Source organism: Cuculus canorus, chromosome 15, assembly GCF_017976375.1.
Source record: "Cuculus canorus isolate bCucCan1 chromosome 15, bCucCan1.pri, whole genome shotgun sequence".
Classification (NCBI taxonomy): Eukaryota; Metazoa; Chordata; class Aves; order Cuculiformes; family Cuculidae; genus Cuculus; species Cuculus canorus.
In genome coordinates this window covers 11,809,014-11,828,749 of record NC_071415.1, presented here as the reverse complement: position 1 = coordinate 11,828,749, position 19,736 = coordinate 11,809,014, and the positions used below count along the sequence as shown (strand labels likewise).

Below are 19,736 nucleotides of genomic sequence, written 5' to 3'. Positions count from 1 at the left end.
TTGCAACAGCATTACTGCAGAAGATACTTCCAGAAGTGTGGTGAAGTCATTGTTTAATGTCTCCCCTGAGACTTTCAGCTATGTAATGTGATATTTTTTTCTTCTCTTCCAATGCTTATTATTGATGTAGAAGCATATTTACGCCATAAAAGCAAAGCAGCTGGCTAGTGACCCTTGGGAACACATCCTTGTTAAGGAAGATTTTAGCCTCCTCCCAATAGTTTACTGCACTCAGGTTGATTTAGCATGCTGAAAAACAATCCTATTTGAAAGCAAGTTACTTTCAACTCACATACTCATTGCTTTCTAAAGCTCTGTCCCTCTTGGGAGAAAAGAGAAGGCAATATAAAAATCTTCTGGGATGATCACATGGTAGTCAATAAAATCGCCCCCAGTTTTGCACTTTAAGTTTTTACGTGAAGGAAAACAGAACTGTAGGAACAAACAAAAAATAGCGTGTGTTTAGACTATCCATATGACCTATACCTTTTGCAGGAAATCCTTCTACCCAAAAAATTAGAAATATTAATTGTTCTACAGTACTGATGATGAAGACCTTACTAAAATATTAACTTCTTGGTTGCAATAGTATGTGATGATTTTGTCGGTTAAAGTGTTTCTATCTCTCTCCATTTCCTTTTCTAAGTTTTTTTGGTAAGGTTTTTTTTCTTTTCCAGTTTAATTTTTCAGGTAAAGTAAATCATCTCCAAGAAAGCGCACTGGTGGAAAATGCCACATTATACAAAATTACTCAATGATTTTAGGGGTTTTTTTTGGTATAAGAACAAATACGAGACAATTACATGGCTTGCAGGACTAAAACAGGCAAGGAAACTATAGCAATTAGCTGGATGAAAAAACTTCACATGCTGTATATTCTATGCCTCAGCTGGGTGCTACCCATCAATGACTGCAAGAACCAGAGACCGCATCAGGAGATGCACTAGATCAAAAGAACCTGCTGCATCTCTCAAAAAAGGGCATATAAATTATTTGTATGTGAGAATGTGTCTCAAAAGGAATTTAGCTAACTCCAAATGCTAGGAAGAGTCAATAAGCTATACCTTAGAACATACAGTCTTGTGAAAGGAAACGAAGAATTAAAGTTGTACAGCATTGGGCAGATATTCCTCTGAGAGTAGTTCCATGATTCCATTTTTTTTAACCTAGAAAGCCGCCTCCGATCCAGTGGCCTGTCTTGACCAGTGGACTCTTCTATTCCCTTCTGTTTTGTCTCAATGACTTACTGCTTATGCAAATAAAATAAATGTCCCACCATACGATATTAATTACACAAAAGTCTACAGCCTTTATACCTCATTGTGGAACACAACAGACATCAGAAAATAACTTTCACCTCCTTTCACTGCTTCTTTTCTTTCAGTTACTTCAAAAAATCCTGAGCAGGCATCCTCTCCTCTTCTGTATCTTTGTGAGCATCAGATTTGTTCTTTCTGCTTTTTCAGGTGGGAGGGCTGCTCTCCTACCAGCCTTCCTGCTACACGTTTAAGAGTTCAGTTCCCCACTTGTTCCATGCACGCAGGAGAGCGAAGAAGCAAGTGTAGAACAGAGGTAGAAAACTGTGCAATGCTTTTACTAGTCTGGAGAACAAGACTTCAGATAATAGTGTTCAAACCAAGAGAAAATCAAGTGCAGTTATTGCAACCAAGGCAAACAGAAAAAAAAAAGTCACAAATGTTGTCCTCAGTGAGATGTCCAAGGGATTCGGTTATTGATTTCGGTTATTGCTGTTGGCAACTCTAAAAGATACTACCATATTTAAATAAGTTTTAAAAAGCCAGGCCCCAGTGATGAAAACAGTTTAGCTTCCTATTCTCCTTGAACAGATTTAAAGTACTACAAGGAAAATGTATTAATTCCAAGAGGAAACAAGCTTTCACTATAACTAAACAAAGTATTTATCTTCTACTGCATCTTGGTTTTACCACTGAAGGTTTTGGCCCTAATGGCAGACTTTAGAGGCTAATAACATAACCACCACAAAGTGCCACCCTTCGAACTGATAAGGAAACATGGACTCCTTTTCTTAGGGATCAAACAATCTGAAATCCTTAACTAAAATTTCCATCAGCAGCCCCACGCTCCTTTGTTAGCGGTACTTAAAGAACAACGAGCAAGCACGCAATTAAATATATTTTCCATTTCCAGTTAAGATGAATCAGTCCCACCCAAAATTACCAGTGAAATAAAAAGCTTCTACGCACTGCAGTGAATTAATTACAATTAATGGTGCAATGGGAGGTACAAACTGATTGTGACTTCCTTGAGGTCAGTTCTCGACACAGCGGAAAACAATCTGGGTTCACTTTGCATTGTTCTCAAAACGGACATATTGAAGGGAAAAATCATAAGCACTGAGTCCTGATATCTGTAGATAATTATTCATGGGGTCTACACACAAAAAAAGGAAAGTGTGACGTGAGAGGTAGAACAGAATCTATTTACGCTCTACTGAGGAGGAGATGGGTGTTGAAGTACAGTTCATTTCTTTCACTTACCATGAAAAAGTGACAAAGCAGGAGAAGAATTTAAGTACAGCAACTTCTTGAGCATAGGAGCAACAAGCTCGCACACGCAGCGGAGAGGGAAGGGTAGAAAATAGATGTCATAAACCTTATTAACCTGTTTGATACCAGAAGATGCACAGGCACCAGTGTAGGTGAGAATCTGGTGGTGAGGACAAGCTTTACCTGGGAGATCCAAAGGGAAGGTCAGGAGGAAACTGAGCAACCGTTTCATGGATTCAGCAGCTGGGATTGAAGAGGGTGAAACTGTGGAGCACCTGCAGCGCGCACAGAGCCCCGGAGCCAGCAAACGCTGCTCACCTGTGCTGGGGTGGGGGGGAAACGAGGAAGACATTTGACCTTTTTGAGCTCTAAAATAATAAAAGGCACAAGAAAAGGGTGCTTTCTTGAATAATACACCTCGGCCGAACAGCTCTACCCGCAGCTGTTACTAATACAACTGAATGACCTTGCAGCTGATGCGCCCATCGGCCGCGTCTGCCCGCACGGCTCCATCCGAAGAGACAGCTCGCCCAGAAGGAGGAGAAAAAAAAAAGAGAGAGAGCAGAACCTGGCAGCTAGTCTTGAACTCAAACATTTGCTAAACTCATTGAATAAAACCAAACCGAGCCCAGAAACTTGGCGGCGCTGCCAGCCTCGCGGGCTGAATTAAACGCAGCACAAAGAGCAGGAAGGGGGGTTAATTTGCACCTCCAGGCTCGCCGGCTCCGTCACATACCTGCTATTTCCCCTTGTTTGCGGCAAATAAAGGATAAAAGGCATAGCCGCCGGGCACGCCGGGGCCGCCGCACCCCTGCCTTCCCGGGCGTGCCCGCCGTGCCCCGGCCGGAGCCGCCGGAGCGGCAGCGGCAGCAGCCGAGCGTAGGGGGCGCCGCGAGCGCGGGGACGCGGGCGATCGTCCCGGTGGGGGCGGCTCCGAGCGGCGGCGCGGCGCGGGGGGGGGGGAGGGGAGGACCCGCGCTGCTGGCTCCTTCCCCGGCGGGCAAACGTGTTTGAAATATCCCCCCATTCGTGTGCGGTGCTCGCAGTCCTACAGCTGTACTACCTCCCCCCATCCTGTAAGCTCCCTCTGCTCCGGGGAGGATGCTCCTCCGCGCAAACAGCCCCATCCGTGCCCCCCCCCCCATCCCATGTAGACCTCTGATCCATGGAGGATGCTGCGCTGCACAGACGCAGCCAAGTTCGTGCCCCCCATCCTGTAACCTGCTGCACCGTGGAGGATGCTTCCCCCAGACAGACACAACCCCATCCGTGTCCCGCGTCCTGTAGCTCCCTCTGCACCGTGGAGGATGCTCGGCCCCCATCCTGTAGCTCCCTCTACTCCGTGGAGGATGCTCCCCCAGACAGACACAGCCCGTGCCCCCCATCCTATACTCCGTCTGCACCGTGGAGGATGGTCCCCCAGACAGACACAGCCCCCCCCCCCCCCCCGTGCCCCCCATCCTGTAGCTCCCTCTGCCCCGTGGAGGATGCTCGCCCCCATCCTGTAGCTCCTCTTGCTCCGTGGAGGATGCTCCCCCCCACACAGGCACAGCCCCATCCCTGCCCCCCATCCCTTAGCCCCCTCTGCTCCATGCAGGATCCTCGCCCCCGATCCTGCAGCTCCCTCCGCTCCGCGGAGAAGGCTCCCCCGCGCATTTAGGGTGTAATTCATTTAGGTGGGGAGAGAGGGCAGCGGGGGGAGGCGGCAAACTGGGCGCCCGGGGGGGGGATGGATGGGCGAGCGCACTACCAGGAAAGGGTTAAACCACTTTGGAGCTGGAGCACCGGGAAAAGTTCAGGCTGCCTCTCGGGGCGGGGGGCAGAGCCGGCAGGGTTTGTGTTTGATCGACTTCGCGCTTAGGCGCTTTGTTTTAAACTCGCGCTTATCCTGGGTGCGTTTTTATAACTACTCGTATCCTTTTTTTTTTTTCTCTCCTTTTTTTTTTTTTTTTTTTTTTTTTTAAAATAGAGGATTGAAGCTTCCACGAAACTTTTTTCCTTTACGGAAGGCGGGACTGAAACAATACCCGACGCATTGTTTAAATGTAAAACCTCCAGCGCTGCTTTGGTTGGTTTTTTTTTTTTTTGACCCTCTCGGTTCGGTTTTATCGCCGCCGCCGCTGTGATCGCGCTTTCCCTCTTGTGTTTACAGCTTCTGGAAGGGAGAGACGCTCCGAGGGAGAACCAGGATCCCCGGGCTGCATAAACAAGGCAAGCAGGAGTCCATCTGAGCAAAGCTGGAAGGATTTTTCACCTTGTTGCTGTTTGTTTCGGGAGATTTTCCCTCCCTCCCTCTCCCTCCCCCCCCCGCCCCGGACACTCTCCAGCTGAGGGTTTGTTTCGTAGCCGATCAGAAGAAAAACGCTTTACGTGTTTGAGGTGATTTTATTTTGTCGTGGTTTCCCTGCAAGAAAGAGATCAGCATCAGTGTTGGAGGAGGAGGAGGGAGACGGGATCAGCGGAGGTTCTGAACGTGAGGGTTACCTGCGGGGGGGACCCCGCCAGCCCCGCCGCTGCCGGCAGAGATTTGTATCCAAAGGAAAATCGGATTAATATAAACTATGCAGAGCTTTGCGGGGGATATCTGGAGGCTACTCTGTCTGCATGGCTAATCTTGAAATTGTCTGAAATAAATCCTTAGCTCAAGGAATAACGAGATACTTTCAATTAGGTCCGTCCCCCCCCCCCCCCTCCCCTCCCGTCACCCGAGAATTTAACACTTCCATTGCGAGGTTTTCACAGGAGAACGGGACACATGCTGGAAAACTCACCGGGCTTCATGGAAACCACAGGGGGAAGAGTTTCCATCAGCGTTGCGGTATGAAAGGTGCTCTTTGGATTGTCTGCTGGTGGCTGAGATGGATCAGCCTCTCTCCGCTTCGGTTGGCGATGTGCTGAAGGATCCGGATTTACTGAAATACTGACGCCCATAAACTTACTCTCTGCCTCTGCCGAAGGCATCGGATGTGACACTGCAGAGAAACATGTGTTTCACATTTCTGACTGGTTGTTTTGGTGCAATCAATACCTCCACAAGAAACATTGACTCGGGTGGCGGTTTTCCTGCCGGGAGGCGCGGGGAGCGCTGCCGCGGGGTTGTATGCAAAGAGAGCACAAAGCGAGGATCCCGGAGCTCCCCCGAAGCGGGGGCTGCGGCTCCCCCCGCGCTCCGGGGCGAAGGCAGCGGGCGATGCTCGGGGAGAGCGACCTCGGGGTGCGGAACGAGCGCTGCCGGGCAGGCGGCTCGGATGGGGAACAGGACGGTGGAAAGAAAGGTGGATGGCGAAATCCTTGCCCGAAGGAATAGCAGGCGAGGCGGAATGATGATAAAGTTAAACTTCTGTTTCGTCTCCAGTCGGGGATGGTGGGCGTTTCTGTTGCTTCGGCTCCACATGTTGCAAGCACTGGCACAAGGTAGGGGAGAGACGGTTTTGTTTATAGAAATGCTGCATCTGCCTGCTAAGAGGAAAGGGAATCTCGCTCGGATACAGAGAAACCCTTTTTACTTTATCCTCATCCGAGGTAAACTGCAGGATTCGCACCAAGCTGATTTGATGTAGGAACGGTTGTTTCTTGAACGCAATCCTTTCTTTATGGAACGGGGATTTACAAACTGTACCTACATGTTTCTCTCCCTGTCTCGTCCTCTCCTTCCCCTGTCCCCACCTCTCAGAGAAAGTCATTAACCGCACGGGGACCAAACCTGCTTGATTTACTGAAATACCTCCTGACATTTCTGTTGTTTTAGGCAGCAAAAGAGTTAACCGCTGGTTGTGTGTGTGTGTGTTTAAAAACACTGTGCACTGGGATAAGTTATTAGGAGAAGGGGACTCATAAATCTGCCGGCTGGAACTAAACCAGGCATGTAAAAGGAATTCTTTAAACGTAAGAATAGTATTCTGTGCGAACCTCGGTTTGAGCATTGTTCATTGCTTTCGGATTGCCAAGTAACATTTACCCGAGACAAAAACTGCAATTGATTCGAATCTGAGCACTTCCACATCAGAGATCCTCGCAGTCAAATGAGTCACTTGCAGACGAGGGTCAGAGTCGACCAATAGACTTTAAATATCAAGTGTCAGTCACTTAGCATGTAAATTCCCTTCCCCAAAAAATTGCCAAATGTAGCCTAATTCTTAATAATCCCTTGACAGAGTAAACAATAAATGGCAGGCAGGAGCATTACAGTTGGCTGCGCCAAATGACATGCTGAACAAACGCAGCTTTCACTTTCTTTTGCTGGGTTGAGTTTTATTGCTGTGTGCATTGTCTGGCTGGAGTGGTCTGTGTGGCACAATGCAGAGCTGTGTGGCGGGGGATGAGGAGTCACTTATTAAAAGCGGAAGTTAATACGCTACGAAGGGGAATGAGCTTTGTGTTTTAGTTCTTTGTTTCCAAGTATTTCATAGGGAACAACGGTGCATTCAGTTTTAATAACTGGATGGGCTTGTGTGCCGAGGAAGAGGGGTTGTAAGCCAAGTCTGCTGTAGTTTGCCTGCTCAGGGTTTGCTGCTGCATCCTCTTGAAAGTTTGGAGCCGCAGGATACAGAAGAGTTTTAATTCAGTGGTTAATAATGGACTCCACCCTCATAAACCTTTCTCAGTGCTTTGTTTGTGCTGTCATTACTTATGTCAGGTACTCATGCTGAGGCCTGCAAAGCCCTAACAGGGGATTGTTTTTCTCAAACAAGGCATACCTGAAATAATTCTCTCTTGAAATTAAAGTACGTGCCACTTTTTTATTGATAGATGCCAACGTGATGCTTCATTTTGGAAGATGGATGCTAATGGTTCTTGCTGTTTACACTAAAAATGCAAAAGTTTTTCATGTAAAGCAGTTTAAAGTGCCAGTGACGCAGGAATCCTTTTAGATGCCATGTAAAAGACTTATCTCTTGTTTAGTAGTAAACTAGCAATTTTACTGGATTGAAAAGTGAATTGAAACTTTTCTTTAGTAGAGAGTATAGAAAAATAGAATATTGCAGTAGCCTGTTTGAGGTTACTAAGCATTAGCTGTAGTATCAGGTTTAGGTAATATATATATATCTCAGGGAGTGATGTGGTGTTGGTGAACAGTCCTAAGGAAAAGTCCTAACACAAAGTTAGTTTTACCCATCAATATTTAATAGGGGGAGAGGAAGCAAAGAGAATAAGATACGTTATTTCTAAGAAATATTGGTGCAGGTAAAGGTCAGAGTCCAGAAGACATTAAACAATGAAAGATAAAACAATTATATGATGCAGAAATAAAACACAGTTTTATTTTTAAAAAGTGCAGAAAACTCAGATTAGATAGTCCTCTAGAAGTTCTTTGATATATAATCAGTATGGAGGTATTGGTGTGGAGCGCTTCTATTAAGTTTTCACAAAATTTATATTCATTTATAACTTAGTGTTCTTTTTGCAATCTGAATCCTAATGGATTCTAATAGATTCATCATTTTAATGCAAAAATTTACTTTACAGAGAAGTTGGCAATTTTTATAAAAAAAAAATTTTCATGAAAATGGAAATACTGCTACAGCCACAAAAAGTTTTTAATGGGGTGATCTGGTCATATGCATGAGAGAATTACATGACTCCAATCTTTTCACGTGATAAAGCCTCCCAACATTCTAAATATATGGGTCATGGGTGTTTTGAATGAATCCTAATACTACGCTATAACCAGCTAACTTTTCCATAATAGCTATTTCAGTATTAAAGAATATTTCAAGCATACTAAAATGCAGGTTCTTAGTTCATAGGAAGGAGTTTAGATAAAGTCATTGAGATTAACTATTTAAATGGAAGAAAAGGTTTTAAACTGCAACAGGTTGCTGTGGATTCTCTAGACTTGAATGATCATCCACGTAAAAGCAGATCTAGAGGCGAACTGTAGGTAAAGGCAATTGTAAAGTCATTTTGTATTTAGCTCTTCAGCTTTTCTTTCTTTTGGTAGTGTTACATAATTAGATGCAATGATTTATTTGATTTCTTTTTGAAAGTGAGTTTAATTCTTAGGAAACGTATAGTGGTTTATTGTATTGAATCATCAAGCATTCTCTTCGAACCCTGGCATTGTTAGTGCAGAACTTCTCATTATGGGGTGACTTTCTGGGTAGAAGAAACATAGAGGTGACGGAGGTGGTGGCCTGCCCCATGCTTATTGCCTGGAGTGGTTCTCCCACTTTGCTAAGTGCTGCAGATCTGCAAAGGTTGACATCTTCAGGCTCTGCTTGTGTGTCTCACCCCTTACTGCGTAGGCCCATCTGGGAATGGGAAACTCATTAGGAAAAATAACCTGCAACAGTCTAAAAACTCTTGGGTGTTTCTTTGCTTGATGTTCTTCATGCCTGCTAGCCCCTGCCATGATGCCTCTTCTCTTGGTATTTCTGTTAAATTTGAGTATTAGGTGCAAGTTTGCCTTGTATGTTGTCAAATAGTGATGGGATGTTAATTGATAATCACTATAATTATCAGATTAGAATTTGAAAGGTGATGATACAGATGAATCATTTTGACGCAGTGACTAACAACCACACTTTGTAGAGCATTTTCCTTCCGTGACTTCTAGCTCTGTGGCCTAGCATGCCTGGGCATAGTCCTCTTGAATACATTGAGCTCGTTGCAGGATTGGAATTTATTAGTTATGTATGGGATTAACAAGCACAGATGCCTACTGAGGTACAAAGTGGTTACTAAAATACTAGAATATTTGTATGGAAATAGAAAAATTCATCTTATTTAAATAGGTTGGAAGTTGATGGAGGCTGCTCTACATGCATCTTAATGGATTTAAGTACCTTCCACCTTTGTTGAAGAGTGAAAGAATACTTAGAAAATATACTTCTTCAGGTTGGCGGCTGCCATTTGGAATTGTTCTAGAATAGATAAAACCAGTACAAATCTGTAAGCTTCTCCAACAGGGGATGGGTATCTTTAAGTAGTAAGAAAGAGAAGCTTGTCTGATTTTTCTTAGTTCTACAGCAGTGGAAGTGTAATCTTTTTATGCTACTTGACCAAATCTGTAATTCAGAATTCTACACAAATTTGAATGTATTTTTAAAGTGATAGTGATATCTATTGTCATTTGACAGAAGCTATGACATGGAAGATAGAAGAAAATGTGTCTGGGACCCAACTTTTTTTAATGCAAATATTCAATCTGGTGTAAATTTCAAATATGCTAAATGCAGGAAGTGGTTTCAAGCAGACTTCAAACTGCATTTGATGCAGAGGCGATAAGCAATTTGTACTGAGTAGTTGCCGGAAGGACTGAGAGATAGTTATATGTGAGGGCAGTACTTACTGGAGAGTGGAAAACAGTCCGAATTAAATGTAGAATGATGCATTTCTAATTCCAAAAGACTCTGGTGCTCTTTATTGGAAACTCATTAATTCGTGCTGGATTTACCTTTTCTGTTCCCTTTCTTTAGATGAACACTTTAAGAATGTGCTAGTTTTTAAGCAGGTGAATTATTTGTATATATAGTAATTAAAGAATTGATTTGGAGGAGCAGATACAAATCTAGTCTAAACAGAAATGTGGTAGAGAGAGTGGGCTTTTTCTGTGGCCATATCATGCAACTTTTAACTGTCTTTGCTGTGGCAAACCTGTGTTTGGTTTGTATGCTTATTTTTTTGTGTAAAAATTACTTAATTTTAAGAGTTCTTAAGTCAAGTTTAGACAGATAGTGTATACATACCTATCGACATTTGAAGTACAGTGTTTCTGGAGAGTGCAGCGTAATAGGAAGACGTGATGAAATAGGTGTTTATCAAGGCTGTTTTCATGTATTATCTGAAGATGCTTAGACTAGAAATGACCTCGGTAGAGTGAGAGAGGTTATGGTGGCACAGTCTTAGAGTTATGCTGGGTGACTTACACATCACTTAAAAAACCGACAGGGAATCTGTGCCCATGGCTTATAGTCCTTGAAAGGTCGTTCTGGAAGGTTCTGTCATCCCTGTGCATAGTCATATATTCTGAATAACAAATATTGGCCAGTATTTAAAGATTGTATGGTTAAACAAGCCACATTAATTTTAATAAACAATCTTAAAGTGAACTGTTAGAAGGCTGTTAAGTGAAGAGCTTGGGTTTGTCTGTATATCAGAGGGTTTTTTTTTGTTGTTGTTGTTTTATTGCTCTTCCCAGCATGTATGTACAACTGGTGAAAGAACTCTTAATTCTAGTAGAAGTTTTTCATGCGTTTAGCAACTTTGTATACAGCTTTACCTGAACATTCTGAATGGACTAGTTATTTAGTTCACTTGGACACTTTCACTGTAATAAATCTGCGGGCAATTAGATTCCTGATGGAGTGAAATCTTGTTCATGCTAAGTTCAATGGCTATAAGTTGGAGAGGGGCAGATTTAGGTCTAGACATAAGGAGGAATTTCTTCACAATGAGTGTAGGGAGGCCCTGGCCCAGGTTGTCCAGGGAAGATGTGGCTGCCCCATCCCTGGAGGTGTTCAAGGCCAGGTTGGGCTTTGAGCAGTCTGAGCTAGTGGGAGGTGTCCCTGCCCATGGCAGGGGGGTTAGAATTAGATGATCTTTAAGATCCCTTCCAACTCAAACCATTCTATGATTCACTGTAGAAATAGACCTTTCTTCCTCCCTTTGTATGTATGCATACATAATGTGTAACTACATAGTTTTTAACAAGAAAATTGATGATTTGTTGGCCTTTTCAAAACTGTGTTTTTTTGAAGTTATAACATAGAAACCAAAATAACTTTCATAAGAGATTAGAAAATGCCAAGATAGCTTGTGCATCTTTAATATGAATTCTTTATGTGTGCATTATAATTAAGTTTAAATTGATACGTATTACTTTACTGTCTCCCTTATAACTAAGACTGAATACTGCTCACTGATCAGTTTTTCAGCATTTTGTTTCCTTCTCAGTGCTTGTCCTCTTCTTTCATTTACATCAAATCTTTTAGATTTAGCGCAAGAAAAAGTCTTGCATGGTCTAAAGGAAGAACTGTTAGCAGCTATAGTATGGCATTAGATTGGACTAACAATTATTACACCTGGAAAGCAGGTGATTGGTGAGATTTGGTTTCTGTTTCTGACCACTGAGTGAGTATTTTCTAGTGAAAAAAGAACCTTCTCTCCATGTGCCTTAGATAGGACCCTTCACCACCCATATAGCTCATGCAGAACAAAAATATAACTCCATGAGAAGTCTGTTCCTGAAGAGGCTGGAGTTACTGGATTTATTTCTGCCTGTGCTGATGTTTGTCTTGTTAAAGACTAATTCAGACAATTTCATGATTTTTAATTCCCTAGGATTCTTCTGATAAATGGCCTCGCGTGTAGCCTTTCGTAGTTATCGAAAAATTGGAGTTGTGTAGTAGTACTTGGCACACTGTCTTATGGGAAGTATATTGTTTCCTCAGTTTATTCTTATGTTATATTCTTAAAATAGATGTGATGAATTTTTTTCATCTAACTAAAACTTTCCGATTCCTTTATGGACACGGTCTTTGAACTGCCACAGCCCTAGGACTTCCAGTAGGTTCTATAGGAATTAGTTCATGTAGCAGTTGCAGGTTTGAATTCAAGGGCTGAGAAGGGAAGAACCTTTTATCTTAATGTGTATACTAACTTAATTACTTTTAAATGTATATGACTGTTTTTGTAAGATCTATTCATTATACAAATTCTTAGCTTCTAGGCATACACGGTATTTGTATACTGTATTTTGAGCATTAGTATTTTTGGTTTAGTAAGAGTTATTTGTTGTTCTGCCTTTGCTACGAAAAATAGTAAATGTTACTAGGTTATATGCTCGGCTGTTGCTAATGATACGTTTTATCTGTGGAATGCCCCTGAGGTGTAATACAAATAGCACCCTCACTAATATTAAAAATGTCGAGCTAGGCTTTTTAGAGGAAGTGTTTTTAAAGTTAATTTTCAGCTATTTAACTCCCTGAACTAGCTCAGACTGGAGTCACACAAGCATCAAGGACAATGCAAAAGAGCTGATGGGAATGGGTGGCCAAGGGCTGTGACCCTGGCAGCCATCGCTAAGATCAGCTTAAATGGTCTGAGAGTTTTCAGGTTCAGACAAAACACAAGGGAACATACGCAGCCTAACTTCTTACAAACATGTGGAGTCTGCAGTTCCTGGGTAGAAAATAGAAAGGTTAGTGCTTTTAAAGGGGTGGTTTTGAAGACTTCACTTTGGACTTATCCTCTGAAAGGCCCTTTCCATGAGTTTCTCCCTCAGTTAGATGGAGTCTTTCTAAGAAAAGTCTTCCTAAAAAAAAGTCTTCCTAACCTAAGTTTGCAAGGTGAGCACTAAGTTAGGTAATATGAATATTCCCCTTAATCCTGTCTGTCTCGAGTCTCCAGACTTCTATAATGGGAATAATATTTTACTTTTTTAAAAAAAGAAACATCGTAACCTAATTCACACATTCCATAGGTACTACTGTGTAGCCTTTGTATCTAATGTGCTGCTTTGGCAGCTAAAAATGATGGTATGATCTCCAACAACTCTGATAAAAGGGAGTCTTTAAAACCACTTAATGCAAAATGTGGAAGTGGATTGTACAGTCTTATGTCACACCATCCAGACAGATAACTTCTGAAGTGTCATTCTTGATAAACGATAAAGCATTTGCAGTTTTAAACAGATAACTTGCATCTTTAATCCTGTTTTTCAAATTTCCATGCTTTATTGATTCTGGTAGATAAATCACTGTCCCTTAGGTCTCTTTAAACCACTTTATGGTCTTTCAAGCCACAAGCCATATATTTTTCTACTAAACTCCTAGGTCTAACAAATTATCTAAAAAATAATTTGTTGTGTATAGGCCTCTTGGACCAGAAAGTGGAGAATAACGATAGATAGCTCCAGTATGTGTTGCCAAAATGGTCCCACATTGATTCCAGGGTGAAACTTAGGAGTTTGTAACTCATTGCTACACAAAACATTGGAAGATCTGGTAGACACTCCTTCCGTTATGCTTAGATTCATATTTTTCTACCTTTCTGTACTGTTTAGCTGAGATTGTTGTGATTTTGGTAAGTGTTTTTAGCATTGAGTTAATAAGACATCTACTCGGTAACAATGCTACCCTGTAAGGCTAAGGTACTAAGAAAATAATACAACTATAATGCAAATATTTGGAATGTTTAGACATTTATAAAGAATACATTTTGTTACAAGCGATGCTGTTTGCTCACCTAACATTTGTGTTGAATACAGACTCCGTACAACACAGTCATTGCTACCTTCCTTGCACATTCTTACTTCTTATCTGCCAAGAAGTGCAAAGGATGTGCATGACTAAAGACTTCTGAAATAACTAAACGGTATGCGATTATTCGGAAAGGAGTTACTATGGTATGCCGTACTTGCAGTTGAACGATAATACGTGTATCATAACATGGAACACATGGCAAGTGCTGAACTGCTGTAGTATCGGATTGTGTGGGAGGAGATAAGGGGAATTTTCTATCAGTATTTCTGTGTGTGCTGATTAGTGTAATTTCAAGTCCACTTGAATCTGTGCATGTAGAGGTACAACTAACTTTTCTTGTAATTAGCAAAGCACGTTGTGCTTTCTTCCCTGGTGTCCCCTTTTCTTAGGAGAAACTCTTTGTCCATGAATAAATATGTCCTTTAAAGTTTTCAAGCACTCTTTGTTTTCTATACTGAATAAAAAACCCCTTTACCTTTACCGTAGCTCAGTTTATACTGCACTGGAAACGCTGCTGTCCCATGGTGAAGGTTGTCTTCATGTTCACACATATGTCTGTCTGTCTTGCTTTGTCCTCTATCTGCTTTGCTTTTTGTCCCAGGTTGATGGAGCCTCTACCACAATGTGATTCTGGTCTCTGATTACTGCTCCTAGGTGTTATTGTAATACAAATAATACTTACTGCTAGGAAAAGACTGAGGTCATAGTTTAAAACCCCTAATTCTACAGGTGAAACATAGAACAAATTCCTTAGTTATCCTCTAACTGGACACAGAATAGCTCTTCTAGGACGCTCTAGGACGTGTTATCTGAAGCAGGGCTTTTATTGTGCTGGAAGACCTTGTTCACAATAGATAATCAAAAAGATTGTTTAATGGTGGGTTATCCCAGGCATTGTTTTTCAAAAATGTCAGATAAGACTAAGAGGCAAGAAATCAAGAATAGTACCTCCTGTGTTTGACCTTTGACTATTTTTATTGCCGTGAAGAGTTAACTTGTTTTTGAAGAGGGAGGAAGTGAAATTACTTTTTGAAACCACTTTTATACACGCCATTTCAAACACCAGATTTTAAGGTAAATGCTGTCAACCAATTTCCTATCTCCCTTCAGATTTTTTTTCCCAACATAACTAGTTACTTCTTTATTATGAGCAATGTTGGGTGTGCCTTAAATGGAGAAAAATACGTGGATTATTGTTAAATTGATTTCCTGTGTTGGCATGTGCAAGCATAATTTTTAAAATTACGTATTTTAAAAAGAAAATAATATTCTTTCCAGTTATTGTAAGAATTTTATTATTTTTTTTTAAGTTCTGTGCCAGCTTCCCTCTTGGAAGCAGTGTGCAAAATTCTTAGCTTTTAAGAACTGAGAGACCTGTGGGGTTTTAGTTCTTTTTTCTTCTTGAAAAGAGTACATATTTTATCTAATAACTTCTGGAAATTTATAGATAGGGAGGTGTTTCCCATTCACAAAGCCTAATCATGCTAGTGCTTGTTATCCATGGAAGGCTAAAATTTCACTTTAAAGTGTTTTTTGTTCATGGAAATTGGAGAATAGGTTAATTGATTCTACCTTAGCTCAATTAACAAAATAAGCTGGTGATGCTCTTGTTTAATGAAGTTATCAGCAGAATAATTTCATGTGACTCTGAGGACAAATCTCACATTTTCCTGCAATTTTGAAGTAGCAATGAATAACAGAGCAAGGCAGATTTCATACCTGTTTTGAAAACTTATTTTGAAGTCATTTATGTAGGACCTAACATCCTTAGTTCAAGTTCCTGTGTATCACTGTGCAATCTTCCTAAAATTTAATTATTTTCATTATATATGATTTATTATTAGCATTTAATGGATGAAATATTTATGTATTTTTTTCTCAGTCTTCAGTTGAGCATTCTGAGTTAATGAGACTCACATCAAACTCAAAACTTTTCAGTGCCGGTAATTCAACGTTACATTCACTATGTAAATGTATCATAATTAAAATGATGCCTTGTCAATCCCATTCAGGTTTCTCATGAGTATAATTTTCAGCTTTTGTATACTGGATATAGCCATGTCTTCTGCTGCTTGAACAGACATATTTATGGCATACTGGTGCCAATAAAGATCTGCAACGTTAAGTGTTGTGCTTGTTAAAATTTGAAGAGTGCAGATCTTATAAGCTCTGTTACAGAAATCCAGGTAAGATCTAAAACTTAAGTTTTTAATGTCATTGAGCTCGACTATAAAAAAAAAATAGTAGCGCAATCCAGTAAGAAAATAAGATGGCTCTGCAGTTGGGCCATCCTACCCTCATGGGCAGAGAAGGATACAAATGTGGTGTCGCTTTCACCCTAAATGCTCTTTGACTGAATAGATACAAATTTTTTTCCAGTTTCTTTTATACATTTGACATTATGCTGAATGCATCTGCTTTAGGCGGTTTGCTCTATAAGTTGGCAGTTGGGGAGACGAGACATAAACACAACGAAAACACAGGCAAATGCTACTCCAGAACTAAAAACTGTCAGCAGAGGAAGCTGTAGACAGACAGAGCTTTAAAACTTACTTCTGAGACAGTGGAGGCTTCCCTGAAATAGCTGAGTCCAGATGGGCTCCATGAAGGAAGGATATTCTTTGGTCTAGTTTCTACTCTCACTAAGTAGGGTTGTGTTTTCATTGCCCTTCAAATTGTTAGTTTCATTGTAATGGTTAATAAATCAAGGATTAAATCAAAGATCAGTCAATTGGGGTTATTTTTCTATACTTACAAATGTCAAAATACGGAAACTTTCACTGCTGGCAAGGATGATACTAATGGGAAGTGATTTGTCAGTATGACTTGGTGGCAGGTGTATTAGGAGACAGTATTTGTAATCGTCTGATTGTATTCTGTGGCTGAGTGCCACCATTGCCAGTGTAAGCTCTTCAGCTTGGGGAAGAACCTCTCTGCTAGGGTCTGATCTCAACTGAAGTTACATCCCCAGAAGTTTTCAGTTGTCATGTGCTAGTGCAGCTGGGCAATAACAAAAAACTGAGCTCCTCTGGCTCACTCTTTGACTTGGCAAACAAAAGAAAGGAGTAACGGTCAGTTTATGCTTGTGTAGTCTGGTCAAAAAGAGATGTTACGTTAATAAATCTTCAGTGACGTTATTTAATATCTATCCTAATGTTTTCGTACAAGTGAAGTCAAAGTTTTCATATTGTATTAAAGTGCTGGATATTTTTGAATTTCCACGCTTATATGTGAACAAATGTTGTTACATGTAAGAATAATTCTTCCAAGAATTTTTAGAGTTCTAAATGTCTATAGAGCTGCTGGACATTGTCCCTACTGATCAGCCAGCTTTTGTGCAGATGTACGCTACAGTGGAGAAAGTGTTAAATGTGACTTTATTAGAATTAATGGCATAACTACGTGTATTTACTTGAAATGCATTGCAGCATGAAGTGATTAGGCACTGGTGCTTTGGTAAATTATGGCGTGTTGCGTGTATTTATAACCAATTAGTGAGCATTGGTGTCAGGCACACACAGTGCATTGTTCCCCACGCTTGAGTTGAATTTGACACCTGTACCTGTGTGTTTAGCAGAGAGTTCTGTTGGAACTATTAACATGTGACAGAGACAGTGGATAGTCACTAACTTGGGAAAGAAAAAACATTTGCTATTGCTGGTTTTATTACAAGATCAGATATAGTGTTATTCTAAGGACTTGACTGTCTTGACTGGAAGAGCTCACAAAACCAGAACTGGAGTTGCCAGATGTGGATTTCTCATAATTGAGTCAAACCTTAGAGTCCATGTGAAAGGCAAATGTCACTTTCATACCTATTTGTAGATCAGTTGCTTTTGCAGATGCCCAACAGTCTCAGCTGCCTTGAGATTCTGGAGAAGTGGCTACATGCTGACTAACCTCTGTGTATGCGTGTTTGGTCAGATGCTGCATCAAGGCACATAAAAACACAAGACACAGCTATTCAGAGCTCACATAGTAAGCTGACAAACAGAATGTTCTGTTCATAGTGATGGATTGGGGATTTTTGAAGCTTTCAGTGGGTTCAAGCTCTCTGAAGTCCTGTTAGTTGATGCTAGTCACAAGTTCTTTTGCTTTTCTTGGTTTTTGTAGACCAAGTATTACAGCTACATAGAAAGAAGTTTTAAATTAACATACTATTATTAGGCATATTGGTACTTTGCATAATTGTATTTTCCAAAATTGCATTTTAATGCCTTTGCCCTGTTTTAAATAATTCCTTTTTAACAGGTTATTTTAACATGTCTAAAAGAATGTTTTGTGTCATTTGGCATTGAGTTAAATAATTGCACCGTTATAGTGTTTAGAACTGTGACCCTCGGGGTGCAGGGTAAGAAAGAAAATACTGTCCTAGCAATGGTTTCCGCTTTTAGGTCCTTCTCCTCTGCTCAGCTGCCTTTACCTACTCCTCTAAATTCTGCAGGCAGAGGCAAAGCAAAGAAAAAAAAGGATGGAACTACAGAAAATAAACCAACCAACCCCAAGTTACAGAAATAGAATGAATAGTGCTCATCTTTAACTAAGGCCATCAAACATCATCTCAGTTTTTAGAACACTAATTTTGGAGGCTTCCTCCTTCCTTTTGTGAGGTTTGTTCCCTTTCCACATGCATTTATTTCAACTCATTTTAAAATGCTTCTGATATTTTAGTTGAAACTTTTAACTTTGTGCAGTGTTTGAGTTTTAAACAATTGACTCTGCTGTGCCCAGCTAATACATATTTAATTACATAAACCTTTCAAACTTTCTTCCCAATGAAACTATCTGTTATACTCATAATATTACTTCATAATCTTTCTTAGTTGTCTAGAACTATGTGAAAACAATGGTATTGAAGTAATTATCAAATACGTTGTGACCTTAATAAACAAGATGCTCTCCTTAAGCCAAACGATATACAACAGAGTGGATTACTCTTTTTCATTTCAGATAGAGACATTAATGTCAGTCAGTGTTATGTGTAATGCTGTGACTTAATTTTTGTGATTTAAATGCATTTATTGCTGAATTTCAGATATCTAAGCATAATTTGTATTTAGGACGGTATCCAAATGTAGTCTAATTTTGTGCCTTGTATATGAACTGAGAGAAACTGTAGGAATTTGTATGATCTTAAAGGGAGATCTCAAATCTCATAAATCTGCATCGTGCAATGTGATCATGTTAGAGTCAAAACACTTTTGGTTATTCAGTTACTTAGTTGTGCTGTTTCATACCGCTTTCTGTGCAGCAGTTCTGTCGGAAACAAAGAGTTCAGATCTCTCAGATGTACCATCTTTGAAGAAACAGCTACAGGCAACAGGTTCCAAGCTCTTTGAAACCTTGGCTCTTTGAGTCCTTGGTAAAGGATGGTCTGTCATCATTAGTGGTCATTTATTAAACGTGCTTTTAAAGTTGTGGGGAAAAAAAATGAAGCGCATTATTACACATTCATGTAGCACAAAAAGGGCCTTGTTTTTTTCTTATATAGTACGCATCTATATTTTTGAACTTGCAAAAGTTATTAGGCTAGTTAAAATTAATGCTTTTGATAGGAGGAAACTAATGACCATCCAAACTAATATCACAAAAAGGAAGGTTAATATTTGTATGACTTGTCTGAACATGGTAACTCATGTAATTTTACTGCCATAATAATGTGACGTGTAAAAGTAGGTGATTTTAATTTTCACATATATTCACTAAAGCCTATCCGTTAGAAATATTCTCTGACATGGTGAGTTTTACTGTAGAATATTTTGAAGTGTTACAAACTTTAAACATTTGTATTGTTGTTATAAAATTAATAGTCTTTCTTGAGGCATTTAAAAGCTTCATATTGGGACAGTTTTAAAACTTTCTGGGAGAGGAATTAATGTGTACAGTAGCGCTTACTAACAAGTATTACTGCAGTTACACAGATTAATTCCAGTGAAGGTCTTTAATGTCAGTGTGTAAATTGCTCTCCTTTTACTGTCATGCTGATCTAATTTTTTTGCTCATA

The 19,736-nt window shown here is 40.5% G+C and overlaps 2 protein-coding genes across 3 annotated transcripts in view; one reads left to right on the top strand and one right to left on the bottom strand.

Moving 5' to 3' along the window:
- The window catches only part of CARD11 (caspase recruitment domain family member 11), a 121,642-nt gene extending 118,270 nt beyond the window's left edge, over positions 1-3,372 (bottom strand). Inside the window, exon 1 of the mRNA XM_054080721.1 lies at positions 3,265-3,372. The gene's annotated coding sequence lies outside the window, so the exon portion shown is untranslated. The remainder of the gene's footprint in view (positions 1-3,264) is intronic.
- Positions 3,373-4,926: 1,554 nt separating this feature from the next.
- SDK1 (sidekick cell adhesion molecule 1) overlaps positions 4,927-19,736 on the top strand; it is a 405,082-nt gene continuing 390,272 nt past the window's right edge. For both annotated transcript variants that reach the window (XM_054080680.1, XM_054080679.1), the window contains exon 1: positions 4,927-5,942. In XM_054080680.1, coding sequence (XP_053936655.1) covers positions 5,513-5,942 — 430 coding nt within the window. In that variant the 5' untranslated portion in view covers positions 4,927-5,512. The remainder of the gene's footprint in view (positions 5,943-19,736) is intronic.